Source organism: Cydia pomonella, chromosome 17, assembly GCF_033807575.1.
Source record: "Cydia pomonella isolate Wapato2018A chromosome 17, ilCydPomo1, whole genome shotgun sequence".
NCBI lineage: Eukaryota > Metazoa > Arthropoda > Insecta > Lepidoptera > Tortricidae > Cydia > Cydia pomonella.
The window spans coordinates 19,869,682-19,897,620 of NC_084719.1; the positions used below are offsets into that span (position 1 = coordinate 19,869,682).

At 36.8% G+C, this 27,939-nt stretch overlaps 1 protein-coding gene across 1 annotated transcript; it reads right to left on the minus strand.

Moving 5' to 3' along the window:
- Positions 1 to 12,886: 12,886 nt before the first annotated feature.
- LOC133526772 (odorant receptor 46a-like) lies at positions 12,887 to 26,684 on the minus strand. The gene is made up of 9 exons (XM_061863513.1): positions 26,109 to 26,684; positions 25,701 to 25,912; positions 24,505 to 24,617; positions 23,349 to 23,424; positions 21,837 to 22,032; positions 17,546 to 17,645; positions 16,470 to 16,583; positions 15,432 to 15,587; positions 12,887 to 13,678 (listed from the first exon to the last, which is right to left on the minus strand). The coding sequence occupies exons 1-9, from the start codon at positions 26,402 to 26,404 to the stop codon at positions 13,625 to 13,627; spliced, it is 1,317 nt and encodes a 438-aa protein (XP_061719497.1). The 5' UTR covers positions 26,405 to 26,684; the 3' UTR covers positions 12,887 to 13,624.
- Positions 26,685 to 27,939: the final 1,255 nt, after the last annotated feature.

Below are 27,939 nucleotides of genomic sequence, written 5' to 3' on the forward strand. Positions count from 1 at the left end.
CTCCCTGTGAAGCGACGACTGGCGAAGTCCGAAAAGGTCACTCACGTGATGGGTCCGACCGTATACAATAAATTACCTGCAGAGGTCACCTCCGCCCCATCCTTGCAATGTTTTAAAACTAAATTAAAAGCATGGCTTCTCAAACACACATTTTATAGTTATAATGAATTTTTAAATGTAAAGATATAATATACTACCTATACATAGTATATCATATGTTGAATAAATCACGTACAACGTGGATAAATAATTATAATATAATACTGTACCTAATAATAAATTGACATGTAATATGAATGATATTATAAATAAATAAATATGAAATATGAAATATAAGGTAATAATAATAAATGACACCATTATATCAGTGTCAAACATTTCTTCAAACAAAAACATCACTTTTGTCATTGACATATACAAACCTAATCGTATCTTTAGAACATTTTTCACGTATATTAAAGTTCGAATCGAACCGTATATCATTATAAAGTCAAGTAATTTTATTTCTGTGGCACAGTGACAATAATAATGAGATCTCTAATTATATTTATTGTTACTGTTATAAGACACAGAAAGTTTAAAGATATTCTGTTTGCTGGCAGAACACGGGCTTATTTCCTGCATCGATACTGTGACTCATAATAAATCGTGCCTTGATCATATTTTTGTTTCGGGTAATTGTCGGACTGAATCCGTTGTCTGCACCGCTGACCTAACTGATCATGATATCACGATGGTTGGTATCTCGCCTAAAATACATATACAAAGCAAACTTGCCCGCACAAGAGTTGCTATCGATTTCCCCACAGTGAGATCAGAATTAGAAGTCGTAGATTGGAGCCCCGTCTTGCAAAACTCCAGCCTTTCCGACGCTGTAGAATTTTTTACGACTAAAGTCTCTACTGCAGTATCCAATAACTCAAAAGTTTTAAGATTAAGCAGGTCTAAACATGTCCTTCAGCCTTGGATGACCCCAGGGTTGCTTAAATGTTCTAAACTGAGAGACAAACTTCACATGGAATCGCGTACAGATCCTGCTAATATGTCCAAAAAGTTAATTTTCAATCGCTATAGAAACTTCTATAGAAATCTTCTTAGAAAACTTAAGTCCGAACATGACTGTAAAGAATTAGCCCAAAATAAAAACTGTCCTAAAAAGTTGTGGAACTCGATTAGACGTATTACACATAGCAATGCTCCTTTTAAGTCATCTGACGATCTACTTAAAATTAAACCCACAGTTTCAGAGTCCCTTGACGTATGTAACACCTATTTTTCGACAGTCGGCTCGAAACTTGCGGAGGTCATATTACTAAAACTAAACACTAGTCAAGAAAATTTAGCCTCGAAAGTAGTCACTGCAAAAAGTAATAACTCCTCAGGATCCTTTTGTATCGAGCCTACAGATCCGAACGAAGTTCAAAGTCTTATACTTAGATTAGACCTTAACAGTGCCTCTGGTCAAGATGGTATAAGTAATAGACTTTTAAGATCTATTAGTGATGTTATATCTCCTCCACTTTCGGCTATTTTTAACCTTAGTTTCTCGTTGGGTTCATTTCCTCAAGATTGGAAGACCGCTGCCGTAGTTCCAATACACAAAGGTGGGCCTGCTAATACACCAAACAACTACCGGCCGATCTCACTCCTTGGAGCTTATTCTAAACTACTTGAACGGCTAGTACACAAGCGTCTTGTCCAATTCCTGGAAAAAAAACAGCTCCTGTCTGACCGTCAATTTGGCTTTCGCCAAGGAAAGTCTACGGATGAGGCTGTAAAAAAATTAACAGATCTTGTCGTTTCACATCTTGATGAAGGCAAAGAATGCATTGGTGTTTTCCTCGATTTGGCAAAAGCCTTTGACACGGTGCCGATTCCCATCCTGCTCAGAAAACTGGAGGCTTTTGGAATCCGTGGAAAATCGTTGGATTGGTTTTCTAGCTATCTTACGAGTAGAAGCCAGCATATTCAAATAGGAAACGTCACTAGTGCTGCGAAGCCTGTGATATTCGGCGTACCACAAGGCAGCATACTTGGTCCTACGTTATTCATTGCATATATCAACGACATCATGTCGCTAGACCTTAAAAATAGTGAAGTTTTATGTTACGCCGATGACACAGCCATAGTGTTTCATGGTGACTCATGGCGGGACGCCTATGATATGGCTACAGCAGGGTTACAACGACTATCCACTTGGCTAAACCAGAATCTTTTAACCCTTAACACTGACAAATCAAAATTTATCGGATTTCATAAAACAGCGGCATCATGTCCTCCACCTGCCTTTTCTTGTCTTAAAAACCACAGTCACATTTGCATAACACCGCCTACCTCTGCGTGCTCCTGTGACGGTATAAATAGAACCAGTTCACTCAGATACTTAGGCGTTATAGTCGACGAGAACCTTAACTTTAAAAAACATATTTCAGCGACGTCTGGTAGGGTTCGCAAACTTATATACACTATGAAACTTTTACGGGAGGTTGCGGATACTCACCTGCTTAGAGTTGTATATTTGGCTCTGTGTCAGTCTATTTTAAGTTATTGTATACTCGCTTGGGGTGGTTCTACTAAATCAACTTTAATCACTTTAGAGCGAGCACAAAGAGCAGTTCTGAAAGTCTGCCTAGGACTCCCCCGACGGTATTCTACTTCTGAACTTTTTATTAAAGCGCACGTCTTAAGTGTTCGTAGATTGTTTTTACTGCGTGCTTCCCTTTACGTACACAATATGGTCAGTCGTCAGCCTAATCTACAAGACATGATACTAAAAAGAGTGTACAAAATTCCCAAGCCCCCTGTTAAAACTGCTTTTGCTATGAGATTCTCGGCTTATCTCTTTCCGCATTTATACAATAAATTAGTAAAAATCTGCGACATAAGGCACTGTAACTTAACTGAAGCAAAAAGGCATATCCAACCCCTACTACTTTCTTGGAACTATGATGAGTCAGAGGATATTTTGAAATGACTGTAGTAGACGACAATATTCAATTGCGTCTGCTCCCGAAAGATGAATAACTTCTACAGCTACTTTTCTTTTATTTTGTTTTCTCTCACATTTCGTAGTTATACACACGCACATATTCATACATACATACTCACATATATACACACATACCCTCACATAAACACTTTCACTTACATACAACTTACTGAGACCTTTTTAACTGTTTTTGTGCTTAGTTTGATAGTTAGTCATATAATAAAAAAATCTAATTTAATTTAGCTTTAACAATAATGTATTCTGTTAAAATGAGAACCGCACCATTTCGATACTTCTCTGAGATTCCCACGTGACAGGCTGAGCCTAGTGTGGGGATCAATGTACTGCTGGTCTTGTAATGCCAAATTCTTGAAATAAATATTATTCTTATTCTTATTCTTATTTTTAATTTTATACACGTTGACTTATTGAGAAGCATGTGTTGGTCAGGAAATGTTGGTTGTCAGAAAATCCGAGAAAAAGGGACATTAACGTCGGCAGTCACCGTCACCACCATTCACATAAGATAAGAGTCGCTGCGGTCGACCACGACCGCAAACTGCATTACTGCCACTATTTGTACCGTGCCTTATTTATGCACAATCATACTACTTATATACCCTAGCAGAAATTGCCGTCATTTTCAGTTCATGTAATTCAATCTTGAATGAGGTGGAAGCGATCTGAATAAATAATTTGGCATACGAGGAGATTGATGTGGCCCTGAATACCGGGGTTGCCATAAATGCTTCAGGACTTCTCGTAACATGTCAGGGTCCTTTGTCAGGAAACCTAGATAACCACTAAATAGAAGCTAGCTAAAAGTTTGAAGTTAACCAGAGGTAAGGTTCTGCTGTAGCTACTGCATATGGTGGCGATGGTATATCAATTTTTTTTTGGCAAAAACGAGTGCTTAATAAAGTCAAAAGATTTTTTAAAGCATCAATACTTATATGAGGTGAGGTAAATGGCGTCCGTTGGCTCGTTGGGTGGACGACATTTCTGGATGCTCATTAGCTCAGGATCGGGACAAGTGGCGTACTAAACTAGAGGCCCATGCTCAGCAGTGGGCGATAAAGGACTCATATGATGATGATGATAGTGATTTTTGAAGAAAGGAATTTCAAGATTTTTTGCGTGATATTCTTTAGTCTGACATTGACATTGTCTTATTCTCCCACACTGCACCCCATCTAAAGGAAATGCTACAAGACCTTAGCACGGCAAGTCTTGAAGTTGGACTCGAAATGAACAGGACAAAAACCCAGTTAATGACCAATGGCGCGAAACGTGGGGTCACGGTAGATGGGCAGGATATACAATATGTTGATGAATACACCTATCTGGGCCAGATAGCATCCTTCGATAACAGGCAGTCCAAGGAAGTCGATCGACGCATCGAAAACGCCTGGAAGAGCTTCTGGTCCATGAAGGCGTTAATGAAGGGCAACCTTCCACTAACACTAAAACGCAAACTTTTCGACATGTGTATCCTGCCTATCTTAACCTACGGCGCCCAAACTTGGTCATTAACAGAAGCACAAAAGTCCCGACTCAAGATTTGCCAGCGAGCAATGGAGCGGAGCATACTCGGAGTCCGTAGAATCGATCGGATAAGGAACACAGAGCTGCGCTCCAAAACAGGTATCGCAGATGTGGGTGTGAAGGCCGCCAAGCTCAAATGGGATTGGGCGGGGCACATCTGTAGGATGCACCCATCTGTAGGATGGACAGATGGGCCAAAATAGCGACCGAATGGGCACCACAGATCACCCGAGGCAGAGGAAGGCCAAAAACGAGATGGTGAGACGACCTGGACTCATTTCGTGGCGACTGGCGGGAGCATGCACAAAGCCGTGACGAGTGGCGGAAGACAGGGGAGGCCTTTGCCCAGCAGTGGGACACAATGTAGGCTATTAAAAAAAAAAAAAAAAACTTTAGAGTGGTTGTTCCATTTATTTATATGGTAACCCTATGAATGCCCGAAGCGCCATATTGGCTTCTACGAGTACGGATAATGTAGGTTAAACATATCACTCTGTAAATACGAGCTTACTGTTTATTTACAATATCCTATATATTGTAAATAAACCTACCTTTTATTAAACTGGTATTATTTGTATTATAAGACATTTAACCCATAATCCATTTTATTCCATAAAATAGTTTTATGACAATACCAATTAGATTTATAATTTAAATAGTAGGTATCTTGTTGACATCAGTACGTCACGTTACGAAATCGAATAAATTTACACTAGGGGCTCTGAATTTTAAGGTTTACTATATTTTACTTCCTTGTTCGTCTTGTCAGTAATTGTTTTTAAAATATTACATAACTGCTGACATACAATTGGTATTTAATAATTTTAGTAATATTTTATTTATTATTATAGGACATTAGCACACAAATTGACTAAGTCCCACACGAATAAATGCCCTTACCAGGATTTGAACCCGGGACCATCGGCTTCGTAGGCAGGGTCACTACCCACTAGGCCAAACTGGTTGTAAAATATTGAATGAAATATTAATTGACGCGTTTCGCCATATCCGTCGGTCTGTCCGTCCGCAGCTTTGCTCCGTGATCGTTATAGTGCTAAAGTAAAATCAATAAATATTTTATATCAAATGATTGATGATTGTCTGACTGACTTTCATGGAGGTAAATGGATATACTTACTATACTCTTTGGTAAATGGCGACTGTATGATGATTTTGTGCTCTACGTAAACGCTTTATAAAACGGAGTTTATATCATGGTTGTGGCTTAAAATTATCATTAACATTGTCTCATAAACACGTAGTTACTTAATTTTCCCAAGGTCTTTGACACGTCATGTTGTCAAGGAACCATTTCCTAATTTCTCAGAGCCATCAGTTCCGTACGCGATAAAGCGAGCCATATTAATTAATTTTAAGGCACGCTGTCATTGCGGCGTCGGAGCAAATTAGTTTGGCAAGCCTTTATTCATTAGGGCAAAGTTGTGTGGGCTAACTTTGACTGGCTGTCTCCAGTTAGCTGTATATCTGAATTGTAATTTACCGTGAGTTCTGATGATTCTGTTTGTTACTAGTTGAGACAGTTGGACCTGTATGAGTTGTACAAACGAGATTGTGTAGGCCACATTTTTTTTGTGCGCTGCTCAAAAATTATTTAAGATATTTTTCCGTTTGTAACTTATATATTTTAATAGTAAATGAATTATTGTAGCTATATTTTCTATATTTTTAAGTATTGTACGCCGGAAAGGTAAATCATAGTTGCTGGTAGTAAAACACCCTATCACCTGTGTCAACATTAGGTATGGTGCGGGAGTGAGAAGACGGATTTTGAGTCGAAAATTGCCAAAAATGCGAGCGAACGGTATACGTGTGTGCTTCGATAATGTGCAATGGTAACTAGAGGTCAAACGATGCACACATGCGTACCACAACACTGCTAGGAAGCAAAAAAGGCGTTTTTCACTGCGTTATTACAAAAACAAATTTTCACAAGAATTGTCAGTATCTCTTAAACAAGATCTATTCCAGAAAACTTAGTTTGACATTTTGGTCTCTAAATGCGGTCAAGATAAAATATATCGGGTTATAATTTGGCCCACGGTGTATAGATACATAATCTTTTTTTCGTCAATTTATTAGAGAATGGTAGAGATACTTTAGTCTGATTCGTTACTTTTGATGCTGACTGTATCTCTATGCAACATATTATTGCAGGTAACTGTATCCACATACAGGTAAAATTGCTTTTTGAAGTCTCCTTCAAAGAGAACATGCATACCAATTCCGCCTTCGCCGTTCAGTCACGTAGCGTCCCATCAATTTGATTACGTCCAATGATGCCCAAATTAGCATTTCTCAAATTGATTGTTTTCGCCTTTACGTTTCATTGAAACAGGAGGAATTTCCTATAAAACCGGCTGATGAAATTTATTGGGTTCTCAACCTACGTCATCCCCACGTTCGTCAATTTGCATAGGAATGTAATCAATTCACGTTTCTTTTGTTTTCCCAGATATCAAAGGACCGGAGGTATACGGGAGTTATAATGGTATTTTGGAAAGTTTTAGTTGTTTGGCAGAATAGTTATTTTGATATTCTAGATATTTAATATTAGGAACCTGATTCAGATTGAAAAACGTATTACGGTTTTGATGTCATTTTTATACCACCTTGAAGATCGCTCATGCCGCGAAATGAGGTGAAAGTCGTGCGCAACAAGATGATCGTCAAGATGATCTTAGCGAGAACAGTTCAACGGGATTTAATCACGTAAAATCATGTTTTAAATTTACCTCCCACGTTACGAGGACGGCGTTGTCCCCGTGGTCTCGGAGAAGACTGCCTAAAGTTGACAGCAACATCTAGCTGCGTGAGTTTTACGATCTACCCGCACTTGCGAATGTCACCGAAGCACAACACTCACAATGTTCGGTTTTTCAACCTGCGATATATGTTTTCGCTTACATTTATTTATAACTGGGTTCTATTTATGAAAATCCTTTTAATTAATTAATTAGGTTAATAGTGAATAATAACGAGTAAAAATCGTGAAAATTTATAGTTAAGTTTAAGTGCTAACAGTTCAAATATCAAATATCAAACATTTATTCAGCAAATAGGCCACAGGGGCACTTTTACATGTCCATTTTTACAAACAATAAATTAAAAAAAAAAAAACAATTACAAATATCGAATCTATGAAATAATAAATACTTTATTAGAGATGTATACTGTCTCTAAATGTCAAATTACACAAAAAAAAACTATGATAAAAAAATAAAACCATAAAATACTAAAATTCTTTAGAGATGTATAAGTCTCTAAGTGTCAGAGATAAAATATAAAAATATATATTAAATTATCCTTAGAGATGTAGAGGGTCGCCAAGGCTTGAATTCTTATATAAATAATTAAAAGACAAAAAAATTTAAACAGACAAAATGATAACACGTTTTTAAATCTGAATCGTGCTCTGGGTCTTTTGTTACCTATTCTAAATATTTAATATTAGGTTCGTCGGACCTTTATTGCGACCGTTTTAGGTAAAAAGATCCAAGTGAAAAATACACAAAGCCCGCTGAAAGAATGAAATATTTCTTAGAAACTAGAATGTGTAATTTGAAATCAGGTAAATGAAATAATGAAATTAAAGCGCACAAAGAAAATATAATTATTGTACAAATACAATTTATTTATAACGCCAAGTTACATGTCATGTGCATGATGGTTTTCATATCATTAGGTAATTAATTAATTTTATTCAATTTAATTATTACACAATTAATTTAAGTATCTATGCTTTATACAAGTGACTAGATTATAGTAAATGAATAATATTTATATGTTAGGCAGATCAAAGAATTCGTCTATGAAATAGAATGTATTGCTAAGAAGCCACTTGCGTAATTTCAACATAAAGGCCACCGCAGAAGCTGCATCCTTTTTTATTTCATCCGGTATTCTGTTGTACACTGCCGGGCCGACGACGTACACCGACCTTTCGGATTTGCGCAGTTTGTGTACGGGGGTGACGAGGAGGTGTGCGAGCTTGTTACTGCGCATCTCGCGGGATGGGTTTACGCCACGTTGACGGAACGTACCCAAGTTGTTGTGCGTGAAGAGAGCTATCTTGTAGATGAACTCGCAAGGAAGGGGCATAATCTTGAACTCCTTAAATAGCTCTCTGCACGATGCATCGTCGGGCAACCCGGCAATGGCGCGCACCGCCCGCTTCTGCATTCGGAAAGCTCGCCCGGCGTCCGCGGCGCGTGCCCACAGTTCCACGCCGTAGGTGAGGAGATTGTGGACAGTCGCATAGTAACACGACAATAATACTACGTCGCGCGAAGCCGTGCTCGCTAGACGACGGAGCGCGAAGCATGCGCGGCCCAACTTGGAGCAGAGCTCTTCTATGTGGTGGTCCCACTTTAGGCCACTATCGACATGAAAGCCTAGCAGCTTTGTCGTTTGGACCATCTTATAACAGACATCTAATTAAGCAGACTTAAATTAATACTATTAAAACAATATTTCTTATCAGTACCTAACCTATTCGTAAAATATAAGTATATTCAATTCGGAATGGATTATTGTTAATGTGAAAAGTTTAAACGAACTTCCGTGACCTCAAAGGAAAACTGACAATTCAGAAATAAAATTCGAGACGGCGTTACATCTGAACTTCAATACTGTTTGCGGTAGATGTCGCTATAAGCGTCTCCCGAAAGCGCACCTTATCGGTCAACGTAACAAGGTACCCTGCCATGTATCTTAAGGGTCCCCAGCAAGCTCGGCGGAAATTTACCTTCCCATACAAACAGAGTTTTGTTCTCATTTTAAAACTACGAGTTGGATTGTAATGAAACTTTGCACATATAATGACATGAGGTGTAATATACCTAATGATATACTATAAGTATAAGTACTTACAGGATTAGATATTATATCGTCAGGTGACCAGCAAATCTGACTAATTACCACCACAAGTTCATAACCATATTACTACTCAGATAAAGTTGATTTTTGTTTAATTATTTTTTGGTAATTAGTGAATTTTGCTTGTCACCTGACGATATAGTCCTGTAATTAGTTAATACAGCTCCAGTTAATAAAACAAACGAAATAGGGCAAAAACAAGTTTTTCTACTCGTCAACTGTAATGGTTGAATTAAAATTTCCCTTAGTTTGGTAAACTATAACTGCGTACTTTTCATGTGTTCCCAACTTAACAATAAGATTCATTTCGATACGCTGTAGTCAACTGAAAAAAAATTACGAGTCCTGTGCCGCCGCGCTCCCAGAGAAAAGACTAAACGGGCGCGGGATTGGGGCTGAGATTCCTGCCAATATTCATTAAATATTTAGGTTTATAGTAAAAAAAAAATATTATTATAGGTGACTCGTAGAAAAAGTATTCTATGCAATAGTGATATAATCAAGCTTTTCAATCTCGTATTCAGCAAGCTTCGTTGCCTAAACTTCTTCTTCTTCAGGTACCATATCCTTTACGGATGTCGGCTACCACAGTACAGAACTCTTCTCTATTTGCAGTCTTTCTGCCCAGCGTGGCAGCATCCATTCCCGTCCAGCTCCTAAGGTTATCCATCCATGTAGTTTTTCTTTTCCCTCTGCCTCCTTTCCCCTTGATTTTTCCCTCTATTATCCTTTTAATAATATTATATTTGCCAAAGTAAGCGGTTTTTCTTTTCATTATTGTAAGTACCAATTCTTGTTTCTTTTTCATTCTTTTTAGTACTGCTTGATTAGTGACTTTGTCTCGCCAAGATATCTTAAGCATGCGTCTGTATATCCACATCTCAAAAGCGTCAAGTTTATTAAGCATTTTTTTTTGAGAGCGTCCAACTTTCCGATCCATAAAGAAGTGCCTAAACACGGCACTCAACTGAAAAGCTCTCTATTATATCACGATTGTATAAAATACTATTTGTATGAAAAACTTAAATTCGCTGTATTTTTTTAACTATGGTATCTGAAGCTACATTAACTAATAACAGAACTATACCTTATCCATCTTTTTTTGTATTGTAAATTTAAAAAAATGTGTTCACTCTATATATTTGTAACATTTATAGTTGGGCAATAAAAGGCTTTTATTATTTATTATACCTTATCCTATTGTAAGTACAAAGTTTCAGAGCAATCTAGCTAGCCGTTATAAATTGAGAGCGTAACTACCGACTTGCTTGCTGCGGACTCTTAATGGCGTTATTTATAAACGCGCTACAAGCCTGAATTAGCTATTAATCGTTTGTTTCAATCTATTATTTTGACTTCTGTATTTGTAAGACAGGGATAAAACATTAATTAACTAATTGCGGCGTGTCAAGCTTTATGAATAAGGGGGTTAGAGTCTGTGCGGAAAGAGAAGAGTCCTAGAATGTAAGGGTACATTGCACGACTCTTTTTTTTACTCTAATAAGTTAAGGCTGTGGGCTTAGGTCAGTATTTAAATTGTTTTAATTTTATAAATATTCGTTTCTTCTACATATATACATCATTTCACAAGCAGGGACCCCCTTCACCCCTTCCCAGAAAAAAGCCCTTAAATGACTTATCCGTTCATCGAATAGTCCCAACGATTGGCTTTCTCTTTGAATGGCTTACCTGTTCATTTGAATCACTTAGCTCTAGGAAGGAGTTTACCTTTCAGAGATACCGCTAAAATGAAAGGGTAAGTAAGTAAGTAAGTAAGTAAGTAAATATTTTTTATTGCACCAACAATTATACATTTTACATACATGTAAAACTACAAATGATTTTTAAAGGAAAATAGAACCAGGTAACAACAGGCGGTCTTATCGCTAAAAAGCGATCTCTTCCAGACAACCTTTGGGTAGCAGGAAATTTCGAACTCATACAAAAGTCAACAGGTAGTGCAAGGAGCTAAATATGGAGACTATTAAATACAAACACACATACTACTTATATAAGTATTAAAACAATACCTAATATACTAATAAATATACAATATAATATAATACAATATATATATATATATATATATATTTATACTTACACATATACAATATATAAATGGCAACTTAAGGTAGAGATAGAAAGTATAGTTTCAGCTGATTTTTGAAAATGGGGAGAGATTTAGCTAATCTTAATTCTACTGGCAGAGCATTCCATAACCGAACAGCCCGGAAGGTAAAAGAGCTATTATAAAATTTTGAAGTAGATAAGGGAGGAGCAAGAATATGAGTCTGAGAACATCTGATAGAAGAGAGATACTTGAAACGCTCTTTGAGATAAGGTGGTGTAGCGGGGTTAAAGAGAATGCCATAAAGGAGGGCAAGAACATGAGAGTCACGGCGAAAACGAATAGGAAGCCACTTGAGCTGAGAACGAAACTGAGACACATGGTCATATTTGCGCAAGCCAAATATAAACCTTATACAGAGATTCTGGAGGCGCTCAAGCTTATTCAGCTGATCCTGCGTAAGGTCAAGATAGCAAATGTCAGCATAATCTAATATGGGCAGTAAGAGAGATTCAGCTAGCGCAATTTTAGTGGCGTAAGGCAAGAAATTTCGAAGTCTGCGGAGCGATGCAATTGCAGCAAACATCCTCCTACTAACCTCACTCACCTGAGGTGCCCAAGAGAGACTCTGGTCCATCATGACACCGAGATTCCTTACCTGGAGAGAGAAGGGAATCTGAATACCGTCAAACACAATGGCAGGTAGAGAGCCAAAATCAATCCGGGCAGTAAGCTTTGAGCTACCTACTACCATAACCTGAGTTTTAGTAGGGTTTACCTTGAGACCGTAACGCTTACTCCAATCTAAGATGCTCTCCAAGTCAGTGTTCATGGCGCAGATAGTCTGTGGTAGATCGGCAACAGAGCCCTGAGAGTATATTTGAAGGTCATCAGCGTAAAGGTGGTAGGAGGACAAAATATTGGAAGTGATAGAGTTTATAAAGATAGAGAAAAGAAGAGGAGACAGCACGCCGCCCTGTGGGACACCAGCAAGCGTGTTGCACCACGTGTTGTGTGTGTTATCTATTTGTCCCTGGAACTCTGCCATCCTTGCGCTGAAGATTGCAGACATCTCAGCCACGGACTGCTTGATGGACTCCATTGTCAGTTTAAAGTGCAGTGAAGGTGATTTAGGACAGTAAACAGTGTCAACCTTATTAAAAGTGAATTTAGCAAAGAGAACTGCTGGTAGGTAGAAAATATCAACTAAACATTAAGTTAATTTTGATTCAAGGCCAAAATATTTACTATTTAATAATTTAAATAAAAGTTTTATCAGCTGATGTGTACTCGTGTTTCTATGCCTACCCTCCTTCACGGGTATTACCCTTCCTAATTCAAAAAGTTATGACATCTGTGCTGTCAACGCGCTAGACACTCATTCCTTCTCTATAACCATAAATAAGCAATATTTGATTCTCTTTTTACGAAGAATTATAATTTATAATCGATACCCCTTCAAGGGATTAGTGCTTAGGAACGAGTATCAGCTTATCCGTATTATGAAGCGCTTAAAAAGCCAAATGAAAGGGTTTTAGTTAGCAACGACTTTGGTAAGCAAAGCCTTACGAAATACCCTTTCGAAAACCCTCGAACCGGTCTCTGATCGGGGGGCCTACCGCGAAAACCGAAATTTGCAAATTGCGGGGATTTTTCTCTTTTACTCTTACTAAGATGTAATTAGAGTGACAGAGAAAATTGACGAACTTCGATTTTCGCGGTTCTAGCCCTAAGCATTAGAGAATGTTGCATGTTTGACACACATTAATATCGCCGCCGCTGCCAATTATCCCCATTAGCTGCCAAAATAGGCGCCTTTAATATTGCTCTATTCCTAACGACTATCCTAAATCACTAAAATTAGCTTTGACTCATTTCACAAGCCGAATTCAACATTAGCTACTAAATTCTATAAAATGTCAATGAAAATTTAAAGCGACAGCGAACGAAATTATATTATTTGCTCATTTGATCACAAGTCAAATTTTAATACAAAATAATAAATTAAAATAATTGTTGCCCAATAATCATAGGTATTGACATTTAACGCGTGCCAAGGGAGTTCTTGTATAATACTTTCTACCATTTATTTAAAATTATTTTCTTGTGAGTCACTTCATCATGGTTTATTTCTTCATTTTCCTCATGACTGCAAAGGCTTTGTAGGACCAATTGATAAGCTGTAAAAAATAAAGGTAAATTGTAAAAATATGTTGGGACATTGTATTCGAATAGGCTTTTTTACTTACTAACAAACCAAATCACCTCTTTGCTAAACGCTAATAACCTTCGTATACAGTAGAACCACATAATGAATGTCACTTCCTACAAAACCGAAGTTTGACAGCGATTCAGGGACGAATCATGCTGTCCCTTTCTAATCCTACCACTTGGCACTATCCCTTCCGGCTATGGAAGGTGGAGGTAAGTAATTGAATCTCCATATACCAAAAAGTGTCATCAAAAAACCTTAAATAGGTGGCGCTATAATACCTAGAATACTTGAACAAAAAATCAAATCATAGACAGCGCACTTCACTCCGTCAATAATGCCTGGGTTTTTAGCTACTCTAGCGCTACTCTGGAGAGATTTGGATCTATTATTTATACTTTTGCATTATTTTTCTGGGGCTGTCAAAATTCAAGTCCGTTTGTCTGTTGCTGTGCACGCATAGGGACGTCAAGGTGTGCCAACCCTTATAATTGGTCGGAGCAATGCTGAGCCGAACAGACCTGAGAATGTCCGAATGGTGGAGTGTCGCCCCACTGATAGAACCTCGATTATCAGAACGAATTGGGGCCGAGACTATTTCGTATAATGAATAATTCGAATAATCGAAATGTGAGTTTTTTGGGACAAGAACAAACAAAAAAACCGCTTACATGAAACAGTACAGTGTATTCAAATTTTACATACAAATTAACGTTAAAATATATGTAAACACCTGGAAAAGGTTCAGATACATAATTGAGGGTTATTTGTTTAATTAATAATTGCTTACATGCATGTATATATATCAGGTCTTCCATTAACAATGGTTTCGGATATAGTAAGTCACCGTTCGGATAATCGAGGTTCTATTTTATTGTTTTAAAACGATTTTTACTGTAAAGATACGTACTGGGTGAAGTTATAATATATTCTGGTGAATCCTTTCTTTATACGAGTATATTATGCTGATTTAAAATGTGAAACCACCTATAACCAAGCATATTATTATGTCTTACGACGGGATATTTTGGTCATATGTCAGTTTTTTCTGCACATCCTAATGTTTGATTTTGAAATGCTACATTACATGTAATGTCCTAACCAATCTCTGTGATATCACCGAGTACTTGATGAGACATGACCAGGACCAACCTTTTGAGTCTATATAGAATAAATATATATTTATTGAGTCTAAATTTTAATAGCGAGTTCACCATAGTATTTATGTAAAACAACCATACCTCTACAATTATGATAATTCTACAACGCTTAATATATAAACATAAAACCTCTTTAACTGCTTCGACTGCACATTCATTACGACGAAAGTAAGTTGTCACGTTTCAATGAGATACGATTTTTCAAAAGTAGCATGAATATGATGACTTTTAATTTGATACTTAAATAAAATAAAATGGCACAAATAAAATAAATAATTAAAAATGTTTTTGTTTTCAACACTAACAGAAATGACAATTTCACTAATAATGATACAAAACAAGTTCACCATGTACTGAATGCGCAGGATAGGTCCTGTTCACGTCTCCCGAATCAGCCTGTATACGGAATATTAATAGATGCAACATCTCAACAAAACAAAAGAAAACGACGCAAACTCCTCGAAGATTTGCTAACAACGAAACAAAGAGGCTGTTACTCAAAAAGTTTGTACAAAGTTATTACAGACCATTATCTAAAGTAGGAGAATAAAAACGCTTTACATTAGTGTACGTGTCCAGTGAGAGCGTGAAGATTTTGCCGGCGGTGACGCGCAGGGGCCGCTTGCAGCGCTCCATGAAGATGACGATGAACATGGCGGTTTTGGGGTCAGTTGAGGGCCAAGGAGAGTCGAATGCTGCTTGGTGGAGCTCCCAGCTCTGTTAATAAAATGTCTAGTTTGTTATTTATAAGTCTATCGACTGAATGAAGTTTGGTCTTTAGTGTACGGTCTGTGAGCGATCAGCGGCGCGTTAAGCGGTGCGTGCAGCGTTGCGTTGAGCGTCTAAAGGGGTCCGCTGATTAACAGTCTGCCGAAAGATATCAGCCTATCGTTGTTCGGAGCTGTCAACTTTTTATTCTAACTGACAGGCCGATACCGCCCGGTCCCTTAAGGAATTTGAGCAGCGTGCAGTAGGTCACTCGTATAAGAGTGAGGTCACACTGGCATTGCGTTGCGTCGCGTTGTTTCGTTGCAAGCGTCGTCGCAGCGACAACGCAACAATTAAAATAATCATACCAAGACGACGGACTGGGAAGGTTTTGAATTACAAAATTGGTTACAGTTTATTGTAACCAGAATCGGATAATCTGCATGGATTTACAATAACAAAGTATGGCCATGTCAGCATTATTTTTTTTTTAGTTCTTTATTTACAGGTAAAAACCCATTTCGAATCATTATGTACATTAATGTCATGGCTCCTCTACACGATGGCCCAGCGTAGGCCAGTCCAAGCATTTATGCGTTAGAGGGAGCAAGTGATATTGCTATCTCATTCCACTGCATAGCTGCGTCCCTTAGACTGGCGTACGATGCGCCATCGTGTAGAGGAGCCCTAAAACTTCTATGAAAATATGACGCTTATAATGACATTCCCTCACTTTATTCTGTTTCAGGCCGTGCAATGAGTCTAGATAGCTTCGATGTTTTTTTTTCTAACTTGTAAATACGCAGAGGCTACTTCGCTCAGTTCTCATCCAACTTCCGGGCAATATCCGACCAGCTCAATGACTAGCTAGATAACCATTACAGTGTTTACCTTCCATATGAGCTCATCTCCGAACCAGCAGATAATGAAAACTTCGATGAGCATGCAGGTAAGATAAATTGCCATCCAGGCGATTTGGATGGGGTGACTGCTAGGCTCTTCAATCTGCAAAAACATACAAACAGAGATTATATTTACTTTGACTTGCCAGGAAAACAAATAATTTCAAAATTAGATGAATTAGGGTTGGTGACAAACAAGGACTGTGTAGAAAGCCATACAAATACAAATAATAACACATTAAATAACCATTCTATTAAATCAAGATACAAAAAAATATTAAAGAATACAGCAAAATTCAAGCAATATAACAACTTAAACTTTATATATAAAAATAATAAATTAATAACAATTAACAAGTAAATTCGATTGCTTAAATGTTTAAATAAAAATGAAATGAATGCAAAAGTGAAACAATGGTACTAGGTACAATAAAACCCCAATTTCATGAATCTGATTTCGAAGCGTGGTTTGTTATTAGAAGTATTATAACAAATTAAATTACTAATAGAAAATACTATAGAAAACGTGACCAAGGCCTCCAGTGCCCCGGGCTGGAAGCGAACCAGCGTCCTCTGCTATCGTGGCAGGTGCCTGAGCTACTCGGCCATCGGGGTCACGGCGGTATTGGTCGAATTTTTGCAAGTATATGCATTTCTTACTGAAGGCTTACGGCGCCCCTTAGCTAGCTTTTTCGTGTATTACCTACTTAAATTTTAGTTGCATCTTTTTCTGAGGTGATATTATCAAAATAGTAAATCATAAATAGGAACTGAAATGGTTCAGTTACAATCAAATTACAAGTTATTAATTGGTACCATCGTCATTGTTAAAAAAGTTGTGTGTTCCAATGTGTTTTACAATGTGTTCAGTTCCCCTAGTGTAAATATTTTCGACAGCGAAACGTTACGTACGCGTTTGCGTTAAGTGTCATTTTGTATGAGATTTTTGACTTTCCAAAACGTTTGGATGTTATGATGTCCACGTTATGATGTCGATTAAATTTACACTAGGGGTACAGAACCCCACCTCACAAAACCCCGATAAAAACAAACACGCGTGTTTACCGAAAGGAATTGTATCCCAACCAAACAGAGCACCATCACACTCAGCATTAATTGCACGGCCGAGGCCAGACTGAAGGCGCTCTCGATCAGCGAAACGTATCTGAAATCAAAAATAAATGGACAGGAGGTCAATTCGAACTAACAATTATTTACACGGTTTTTACAATTAATTTCAAGGGTTCCTGAAAAAAATCCCGAAAAGTATTCCTGAGCTTAAATAAAGTAACTTATGTCAAAGACACCGTTATTCTAATTAACTCTATTTCGGAGATAATCAATAGTTTATTTTTATCTGATATAAGGCCCCTGCATGTACACTTGCCTTAGGGTCTGTTTACATATTGATTAGTATTTAGTACGAGAATATACATTTGCTACTAAACGTACGTACTATCTCGGACGAACGATGTTCGAAATGACATTGATATGTCACAGTTTTCAATTGTTTGGTTGAGTTAAATGTTATGCCCGTGTTACAACACCGCTATATGCAACATTTAGCGGTGTTTAGTTTCCTTAAACGTAATTACCCATACCCTGAGGTTAACGGAATTCATAAAATATATAGTAATTTTGTTATCATTTACCGATGCTTCTTACTAGCGACAAAGATCTAGGCAAATTAAGGGTTTCACCTCAGTATAAGAGTTAATAAGTTGGAAACCCTTCAAGTGGCAGACATGACTTTAGATTTGTTGGAATTACATTGAACATTTATTTATTTATTATAACTTTATTGCACAAAAGAAAAACTTAATGCCATGAAGCATTCTCTACTAGTCAACCTTGGGGCAAAGCAGAAAAGATTGTAGGCGGTAGAAAGACTGTAATTTCAATATTATTAACAAAATATAAAATTAAACTTGCCTGTCACGGCAATAAAGAAATTATACCTAGTGTTTCGGTTTAGTGGTGGCAGGAGCAATAAATTAAACTGTAGGCTGTACTCCTCAAACTTACCAACATTTGTTCAACAAGTTTGAAAAATAACTTATGTTTTGATTAAAGCAAGACATATTACTTTGCTAAACGTTTAAAACTAAAAGAAATTGTTATTGAACGAATTAGAGGCCTAATACACATATATTAATTATAAACTACTTAAATTAAACATTCTTTCAATTACAAATCGACATTCAAGCTGCGGGAGTTAGCCAAACGAAGGGCTTATACAAAAACAACATTTGAGCTATAAAACCTTCATATTCGCGAAAAACCGATGCATACAATTCCGACCAAACTTCCGACCAAACAACCGACTTTCGATGCATACAAGTATTTCTCGCCACGGCTGCTGAAGTGGTGGAGTATGTACACCAGAAGACCGGCTACACGCTGAGGGTGTTCCAGCTTCGATCGCGCCACTACGTGCATTTCAACTCTTTTGTTGTGCGCGTGCCGCGATCGCTGCAGGGGACCATCGAATGCGCCGACTTCTGGCCGAAGGGTGTCGTGTTTCGGAGGTTCCGGGGCAAACTGCCGAATCCGACACAAGAGCAGCCGATTCAACGGAGCTACGCCGTTTTGTCGCCTAAATTGTGTTTAGTTGTAATTTTATAAAATGTATATGTATGTTAGTGGGTAAGGTATTTGTAATATGGGCCTTGTTGCCTGAATCAAATTTTAAATAAATAGATAAATAAAATTTCTGTGACTTTTAAGGCAACTTTTAGAAGGCTATTATTATTATCTCTCCTTCCGAGGATAACCCTTTTCTTTTGGGCTTAATTTGCCTGGGCCATACACGTAACGAACAAGTACGAGCAAAATGCTGCAAAATACGTTAGCAAGATGACAACATTTAGATATCAAAATGTACGTTTGAATTGGGCTTCAGGTGAGAGTGAGTGGTCCCGCGGGTGACGGTAAAATGTGGTAGACCGATAAAGTAGCACACGAGTGATATAGTAATCCTTTTACAAATAGCAATAGGTACGAATGACAATTGATTAAAAAAGAGTTTTGGTTTCGAAATACATGAAATACTTAGGTATTGATTACATCTACTTCTGATGCTGTTTTCTCTCTGTATTGATTTTTTTATTTAGGTGTGCAATAAAGAGTAGGAAGTTATTTGTATTGTATTGTATTATACAATGTTCTGGAAAAAACTTGGCTGTTTCTTTTTTACTCAACTGTGATTTGAATCTAGCTTACATATTAAACACCCTTTTTTTCTTTTGAAACTTTTAAATGAACAATTGTTTCTCAGTTTTAAAATCAAACAATGTCATACAATCAAAAAAGGTTTCAACCCGAAGAGAAAACTTACATTGGATAAGATTGTTCCCAAGTCGCCGCCCACGGATCAAACTTTGCCGAGATAAATGCAATTATGATTTGAGAAAATAAAGATTTAAAATTGAATAAAATTAAAAATCTCGTAGATTTAGCACAGGAGCTCCGCGACAGTACCTCACGAGTGAAAGTTGATAAAATACTATAACATTTTCTTCCTTAAAAAAAGAACGGTTAGAAGGAACTTTTATTTTGGTTTAAAATTTAAGTTTAGCGTTTAAAAAACAATGTTGCTTGCATTACTTTTAGGGCCTGTTCCACAATGTCCAGGTAAAGTATTAGATAGCTAATTATCAAATAAATTAACTACCAGGGCGCGTAGACAAGATGACAATCGTTAACGCTCCGTAGCGAACGAAACGCAACTGTTTCTGTCGCACTAATTTGGAAGAGTGATAGAGAGATAGCTACGATACGCTACGGGGCGTGAACGGTTGGCGTCTTGTCTACGCACCCAGATAAAACTACACTTTATCTACCAGTTAAGCTTATTTGAAGATTGTGAAACACCAACGATGACTATTCGTCAGATAAGTGCCAAGTAGCTTATTCAGGACTTTACTTGGATATTGTAAATAATATGAAACGCATTAAAACTATTTAAAGCGAAACTTGAACAGGGATAATTTATACTAATGGTTTATTGCAACGTACTGATTATTAACTTTTATGATATACATTGGCTTGAGTTGGTTTGATTTTCAAATAATTTATTCATCGTTAAACTCAAGATTCAACGACTCAACGTGCGAGAAACCGATAAAATGTACAATCGCATCTCCACAAATGTACTTTGTTGTGTTCCTTCTCTCGGATTTCGTTACTAATAGTACCTATTAAATAAATAAATAAATAAATTATTTATTCACGACCAACTTGGATCATTTTGTGTTAGTGACAATTTTTATCTTAATGATAATGTTAATATATACATATGTATTTAATTATAGCAAACTATATACTATATTTGAGTTTCTTATAAAAAAATTAATAAGCGGATTCAAAAAAATCCGCCTAGGTACTCACTTATTCCTGCGCACATGAGTCATGCAGCAGTTATTTAAATATAGGCCATCAACCCTGTCCGCAAGCATGGTCAGGATGCTCTTGGAGCTGGCCCGTACTCTGCGCACCAGGGATGTGGTTCGCTTGCGCATTGTGGTGTAAAAGCAGTCTACCCGCGCTTCCGCGAACATCCCTGACGCGCTACAGAATCTAGACAACCCTATCAGCACCCTGTACGCGTTATTATATTGAACGCGCAGAGCATTGTACCGATTACGTTGATCGAGCATACCGACCTCTGCAAATAACAGCGAAGCCACAAGCATAATGTCGGCACTTCACTCAACCTGCAATACGATTACCTTCACCTTTAGATTTGGCAGGTTTTGAGTGTTGGCAAGGCTCGTTTATAATTTATAAGGAGTATCTATATAGCTATACCTAGTTCGTTATTTTGCACTAGATAAAAGGTAAAGAATCTTGACGTATTGAAATTTAATGAAAAACGCTTATTAAAAATTAGTTTATACCTATTACTTATGAACGCAAAATAATGTACTTAATCGTATATGGTTTATAATTGTTACAAATTTATGGCCGGCCATTGTTACATATTTGCTGTGAATTATTTTTCCAACATTTTTTTTATAAAAAGACAAATCAAAATCGCTTCCTTTCTTTCTAATGCTTAAAAACGAACTATATTTTTAAACTAGGAATATAAGTAAAAGATTTAAAAAACATGTATAATATATGTAAGATTATAAAAGTTCGTATATATATAAGTAATAAAATGTTTAAAGCTCTTTTATAAACAAAATTAAAGTTGATCTCAAAACAAATTAAAATAAATTTAAAAACGGCCCCTGCGAGCTGCGGTATAGTCACAAAGATGCTGGCAGCATTTCCTCTCCGGATTGTTAAGCTGACACGTTGAACGAGGACGCTGCCAGCATAATAAAATAGAGCTTATAAGAATGAAACAAACTTTATAATGCTGTTATGGTGCTTAATGATGTCTTTAAACACCGCACGAACGCAATGCCTAGTCTTTTCGTGGTCCACCAATGGCATGTGCTTTGGGCTCATGTTGTTCACTGTTGTGAACGGCAGCATCTCGCGCCGTCGCTGCGCAAGTAGGTTGAAGTTTCTGAGGTTGAATGCTAGGACGTCTATTTGACCAACTGGAAAAAAAAATACCGGCAGGTAACTAAAATCTATTTTATATAAGTGACACAGTTGAACTACCAACCGGTCCGTATGGTCAAGGGATATGATTTACGTGCCATTTCGCACTTTGTCATAGTGACAATAATGTGGAAGATACCTAGCGGATTTCATATTTACAAGGTACGAAACGACATAGGAATCAAATCCCTTGTCAGTAAACTAATTGAAAAATTATTGACAAGTATAAAATTATCGAGTGATTTTGGTAGGTATTTAGCCGCGCTGTTTCATATCTGAGATTACTGCCCGCGTAGCCAACGTGCCTATCGTTTACGCTACGTGGCGAACGAAATGCAACTGTCACAGTCGCACTAATTTGGAAGAGTGATAGAGAGAGATGACTACGCTACGCTACGGAGCGTTGACGATTGTAACGTTGGCTACGCGGCCTGTACCCTCATAACTAAACGAAAACGGATGTAAATAACGGTAGTTGGGATTGAGCTATATTGATTATTTTTTATTTTAAGTAAATATTTGCGGTATATACCAATATTTAAAATTTACGCCTTAAAATGGATTACGTTTTTCACGTTCTATGATTTAATATTAAAAGCAGATTACGAGTTTTTATAGACGTCAATATTTTTGAAATGAAAATTTATCTCGTCTTTGCTATTATTGAAAATGGATAGCATATAAAAATTGCAATGAAATCATTTAGTGACTAAAAAAAGCTTACAAAAACTGTTTTCAGGCTTTTAATAAAGCTTTTTAGGCTTTAACCAACTTGTAATAATATAAACGGTTGAGTTACAGTACAGTACATGACATATTTTGATGATTCATGAATAAAAAATACGGGCCATAAATGTTTTTGATCGTCAAATATTTTTTCCTGCTAACAAAATGATAACTTAATGCTTGCCAATTGAAATGAAACCTAATGCTTTTATAAGTATATTGACTTTGTTTGTACCTTACGTCACTACTAAATAATCATACCTTTTCTCTATTAGTTAAATAAGTTAATTTGATATGACATAATGACAATATTGACATTCAGATTTATAAGCACAAAAAATTGTCTTAAAGGTACTTCTAAACTTGTCTTTCTAATTCTCCTAACATATTGCTTAAAGTGCTTCTTCATTCATAATTTACTTATTTTTTACAGATGTTTTTATAGTTTCTATTCGAGCTTTATATATTGACATATTCTTAGTAAAAATGCATGTTCGGGACACGTCTGCCCCTCGAGAGTCGCTTCCTGGCGCGCTCGGGGATTCTTTCCCTTTCACATATCGATATAGAAAGAGTTTTATCTTACTCGCCGAGGCGATGAAAGCCGCCAATATGGTATCCATTACGCCGTCAATAATGCACGTTGCTGGCTTGTAATATATCTGGAAATATTTGAGGATGAAAATGTAAAAAGGATTAAATATTGATATAAGGCACCATTAATAAACGAGCGAAGAAAAAGTCTTTTAACTTTTTTAACAATCGACGTTCAAAGGGAAGTTATAAATAGGCTGCAGTAGGAAACAATTTACATAAAAATGATATATATATCTAATGAAATATGTATTATTATGTATAACAATGTTGGATAGTTGGGTATTTTCTTCTTTGATATGAAACTCAACAAATAAGTAAATGAACGACGAAATTGATGGTATAAAAACTCTTTATATACATTTATATGTTTTCATTTCTCATACTCTAAAAGAGGGTCATTGTTGTTTTAAAAAGTGTACAGAAAGTAATACGTCTCTGCACTGGAGCATTTTACTATCTAAATACGATTAAAAAAAAATAAGCAATAGAAATTTACTTTTAAATGGATTTGTTATACAATTTCCATTCTGATATTTAACTTCCCATTCCAAAAATAACTTATTTGAAATACTCACAAGAAATGCTATAAAAAATATACTTAGTTATGCTAAAAAAACACATGTATTTTACTTTTCTCGTCTTCGAAATGAAAACTATAGTGTTTAACTCGGGTGAAAGGGGCATCATTTCAGCCTCGGACTATTGACTACCTCGGCAGAAATGAGTGCCTTTTATCCCTCGGTTAATAATCTACTATTTATTTGCCCTTACATCATTTATTAAACTTTTAGTAGGTACCCTTTTCACGTCGTCGTCTTGTCCTAAGATTACAAATCGAAATGATTCTCTTGTTGATTATTCGAATTGTCACATTCGAATACAGTTCGAGATATTAATATATATATTTTTTAAATCTATCATTAAATTATACACCTTAAAAAAGTGGTAGTTACCTATATTCTCTATAACTTAGCATAAAAACAGTATATGAATACAAACATGATTAATGCTAAGATGCGAGAGATCTTATTATTCTATTTTTCCAAAGAGTGATAAAAAGTTTCCCGCATGAAAATAAAACACGCCATTCTTTATTAGCCTCAAATGGATTCCATTTTATATCTCATTGTTTCCCAAACACTTACGTGGTGTATGTAAATGATTTCGTAGGCCGGTGATTTATACACATCGAAATATGGATATTCAACATTCGTCGGCAGCACTTCAAACTGTTCGGCGAGAGGCATCAATATTCCCACTGCGAAAAGGTTGATTGTTTATTTTCCTGGAAGGGTGGAATAGCTACGGGTTTAGTCTCGAGATTCAGATGTTCAAATCTAATGTATAAGCGTACACATTGGCGGAGAGCGCCGAAATTTTGAAATGTAATTAATATAAGAGCCTCGGTAGAGAGTATTTTTTTGTACCATTTGGCGTTGAAACTCTAGGTCCATGGGGTCCCAACGCGCACAAGTTTTTTGGAGAAATCACGAAGCGTTTGGTTGATGTAACTGGTAATCGAAAAGCTGGCGGCTTCCTCGCACAACGTATCAGTAAGGAAATGCCGCCAGCAGCAATGCCTTAAGAGCCTATTTTAAATTTAAGCTAGTTATAGTAATCCTCTGTATATATCCATTATGTATATTGTTATTGTAAATACATGAAATGTCATCAATCTTGATTGTAGGTCATAGTTTTAGAAAGGGTAAATGATAATATAGAACTACCGCCACAAAAAGCGCTCCAATACGCGGTTATGATATATCATTGAATACTCAGAGCCTTAGAACAAAACGATACTTGATTTTTTATCAATGTAATGCTAATTCAATAAAAGTATACCAGTAGTATTCTGATTCTAATAACATCTGGATTTGTTGAACCAATCCAATACACCTTAAGGCTTACCCACGCTGAACTCTAGGCTGAGCTAGAACATGACACTAATTCCGGCACGTCTATTATTTACCTACACTTTATTTTCTATACATTTGCACGGCGTTTAGATACCCGTGAAGTAAGTGGTTGCCAGCGATTAGTATAAGCCATTTGAAGCTCTGTAAGAATGTCCGACTTCGCTCTAATAGGTATTTAGGTTCCACAGATAAATTTGATTCTCGCAAAAACTGGATTTTATTGACGCAAAAAATCGAAAACCCGGGAGAAAATTGCATAGTTTTTTTTTTGTGTAGTAAAAGTGTATAAGTAACAGCAATGAAAACAGGTACAGTGTGTGTTGTAAACAACTTCTATACAAACTGCAGCCGTTTACATTCGTGAGTGTATTGTAGGTAATATTTGCTCCAGTTCCGCGGGGTTAATATAACAAAGTGCTACGTACCACTCACTGCGCCCACACACATGCTTGAATAATAGGTCATCACAAAACGGGCCCTCTTAATACTTTTTCGTAGAATCTGTCTATGCTCTGGCTCCTTGACTTTGAACTCATCCATGTGAAGGTACTCAAGGAGCGCCATAATTTCCTTTCTTTTCAACCAAAACACGGATAGCTTTATGTACGTATACATTTCACTTAAGAACAAATACAATCTGTAAACATTCGATATCAATTTATGAATATTGTAACAAGTATATATTCAGATGTATCATCCAAGTAAACATATTGCCAATTTTGCTCAATCAATAGGCATATCAAACATTGTTTTGTCGTATGACAGAAACTTAAGATTTATGATTTCTTTTAAGGAAGTCTTTGTTCGAAAATTTACGTAGAGGAAAAAGTTACCCCTCAGCGATATCTCCAATGTTATCTCTTCGTTTGAGTAAATAGAAGACCTCGCCTATGCCGGGCAGAAAACACACAAGCCAGAGCACCACTACTGCGTAAACTATGTGCGCCCAGAAGAGTAAACTGGTTTTCGGATGCGTATTGTACCATAACCCGTAGAATTTTAGCCAGTAAATGTGCACCGCATGGTATAGTCGTGGATTAAGATCCTCCCAAGATTCTAGAACGCCGTACGGCAGGCAAGGAGTTAGAAAAGACAATTTCTCCCTCATATATTCGCTCAATATTTTCATTATTCCGTTTACTTTAAAACAAGCAGAGCCTTAGTCGGGTAATTTAAGAATGTCTCCCGATACGCTTCAAATGCTTTCGTTAAGCTGAGAGGGAGCGACATTAAGTGGGTATTATACATTATTTTGTAAGCAGAAAGACATTTGTTAAGAGGAAGTTCTTAAGAGTTTTGAAGATGTGTTTTAGAAGGAAAAACTGTGACATAAAAATAACAACGATTGGTATTGATACAATTTACTACAATAAATATTAATTCTTAGATTAGGTATAAAGATAGGGTAAAACACATTTAAATACCTAACTAATAATAAGTATATTGTTAGTATATATTATTAGTTAGGAATTTATTTATTAGACCCTCGGCCCGATTTGAAGAATGAGATACGATAACAATAAGTTCTGGTTTAGATAAGTTCTCATTTGTTTGTCGTATAATTGACAGAAGCAGCTCGATTCAGGCAACCAATGTCACTTTAACGTTAGAAATATCGTAGATAGACCTTACTGGGATCACAGCGGAATCGAAATAAACGTCAATTTTGACATGTCGTTTAGTTATCGATCTTTTAAAGATCTTAAACGTGTCTTAATCATTCTTCGAATCGGGCCGCCTGTCAGCTAGAATGAGTTCTAGTAAGAGATCACTCTCCATCAGATTTGCTTATTTGTTTTAAGCTTGGTGGTAGGTTGTTTAATAGGCCTTTTCATCACTGTCAGATGTTTGTAAGCAGCATTCTGGTAACGACACTTGCATTCGTGGCGATGCGACACTTGTGTGGTGGTGATTGTCGGATAACTCCGTAAAATTCTTAATATCGCTTCATTTAAACGAGTGAAGAAAGAAATCCATTATAAATAAACAACATTATCGACCCCGATATTCAAGTAGACTCCATCTAATTCTGCACTTTGACGAAAAAAAACGGACGCCTGAGATTTCAAGCATACGGACACGAATAGAATTGTTCACATTCAAGTGTCCGCATTTTCATAGAACATTTGATTTTCGAATATTTGTACACGATTTCATAGAATTTGACATTGCTCGTACTCATTGTTGCCAATGAAAAATACATGAATTGATTACGCCCCACAGTAAACTCAAGAATGCTTATGTTGTGAGTAGGTACTAAGAAAACTATTTATATAATATACAAATGATTCAATACATAGAAAACACCCATGATTCAGGAACAATATATCTATGCTCATCACACAAATAAATACACTTGACGGTATACGAACCCAGGACCACCTAGGCATATAGGATAGGCAGCTTCACTGCCGACTAGCCCAGACCGGTTTTCAATATAAAAGCAATATCAAAATGGTGTAACATTCCCATTGTCCCCGCTCACGTGACCACCGCCATATATAAGAAGGGGACTAGTGGGAATGATTAATATATATAATTATGTAACCCATATTCCATTGAAAACATCTATCAAAATTAAAGAAATCGACTGTGTCGACTTTCCAAGTCGCCACATCACACATATCGCGCTAGCGTAATGCTCTATATAAGTAGTTTATTTAA

Bases quoted from the DNA above. Each gene is read 5' to 3' on its own strand.
- LOC133526772 (XM_061863513.1), bottom strand. From the start codon at position 26,404: ATGAAAATATTGAGCGAATATATGAGGGAGAAATTGTCTTTTCTAACT. The intron at 16,584-17,545 runs GTAAACACGCGT...ATGTTTTTGCAG, and splicing joins TTGGGATACAATTCCTTTCG to ATTGAAGAGCCTAGCAGTCA. The intron at 13,679-15,431 runs GTAAAGCGTTTT...TATTTTTTACAG, and splicing joins CACTGGACACGTACACTAAT to CTTATCAATTGGTCCTACAA.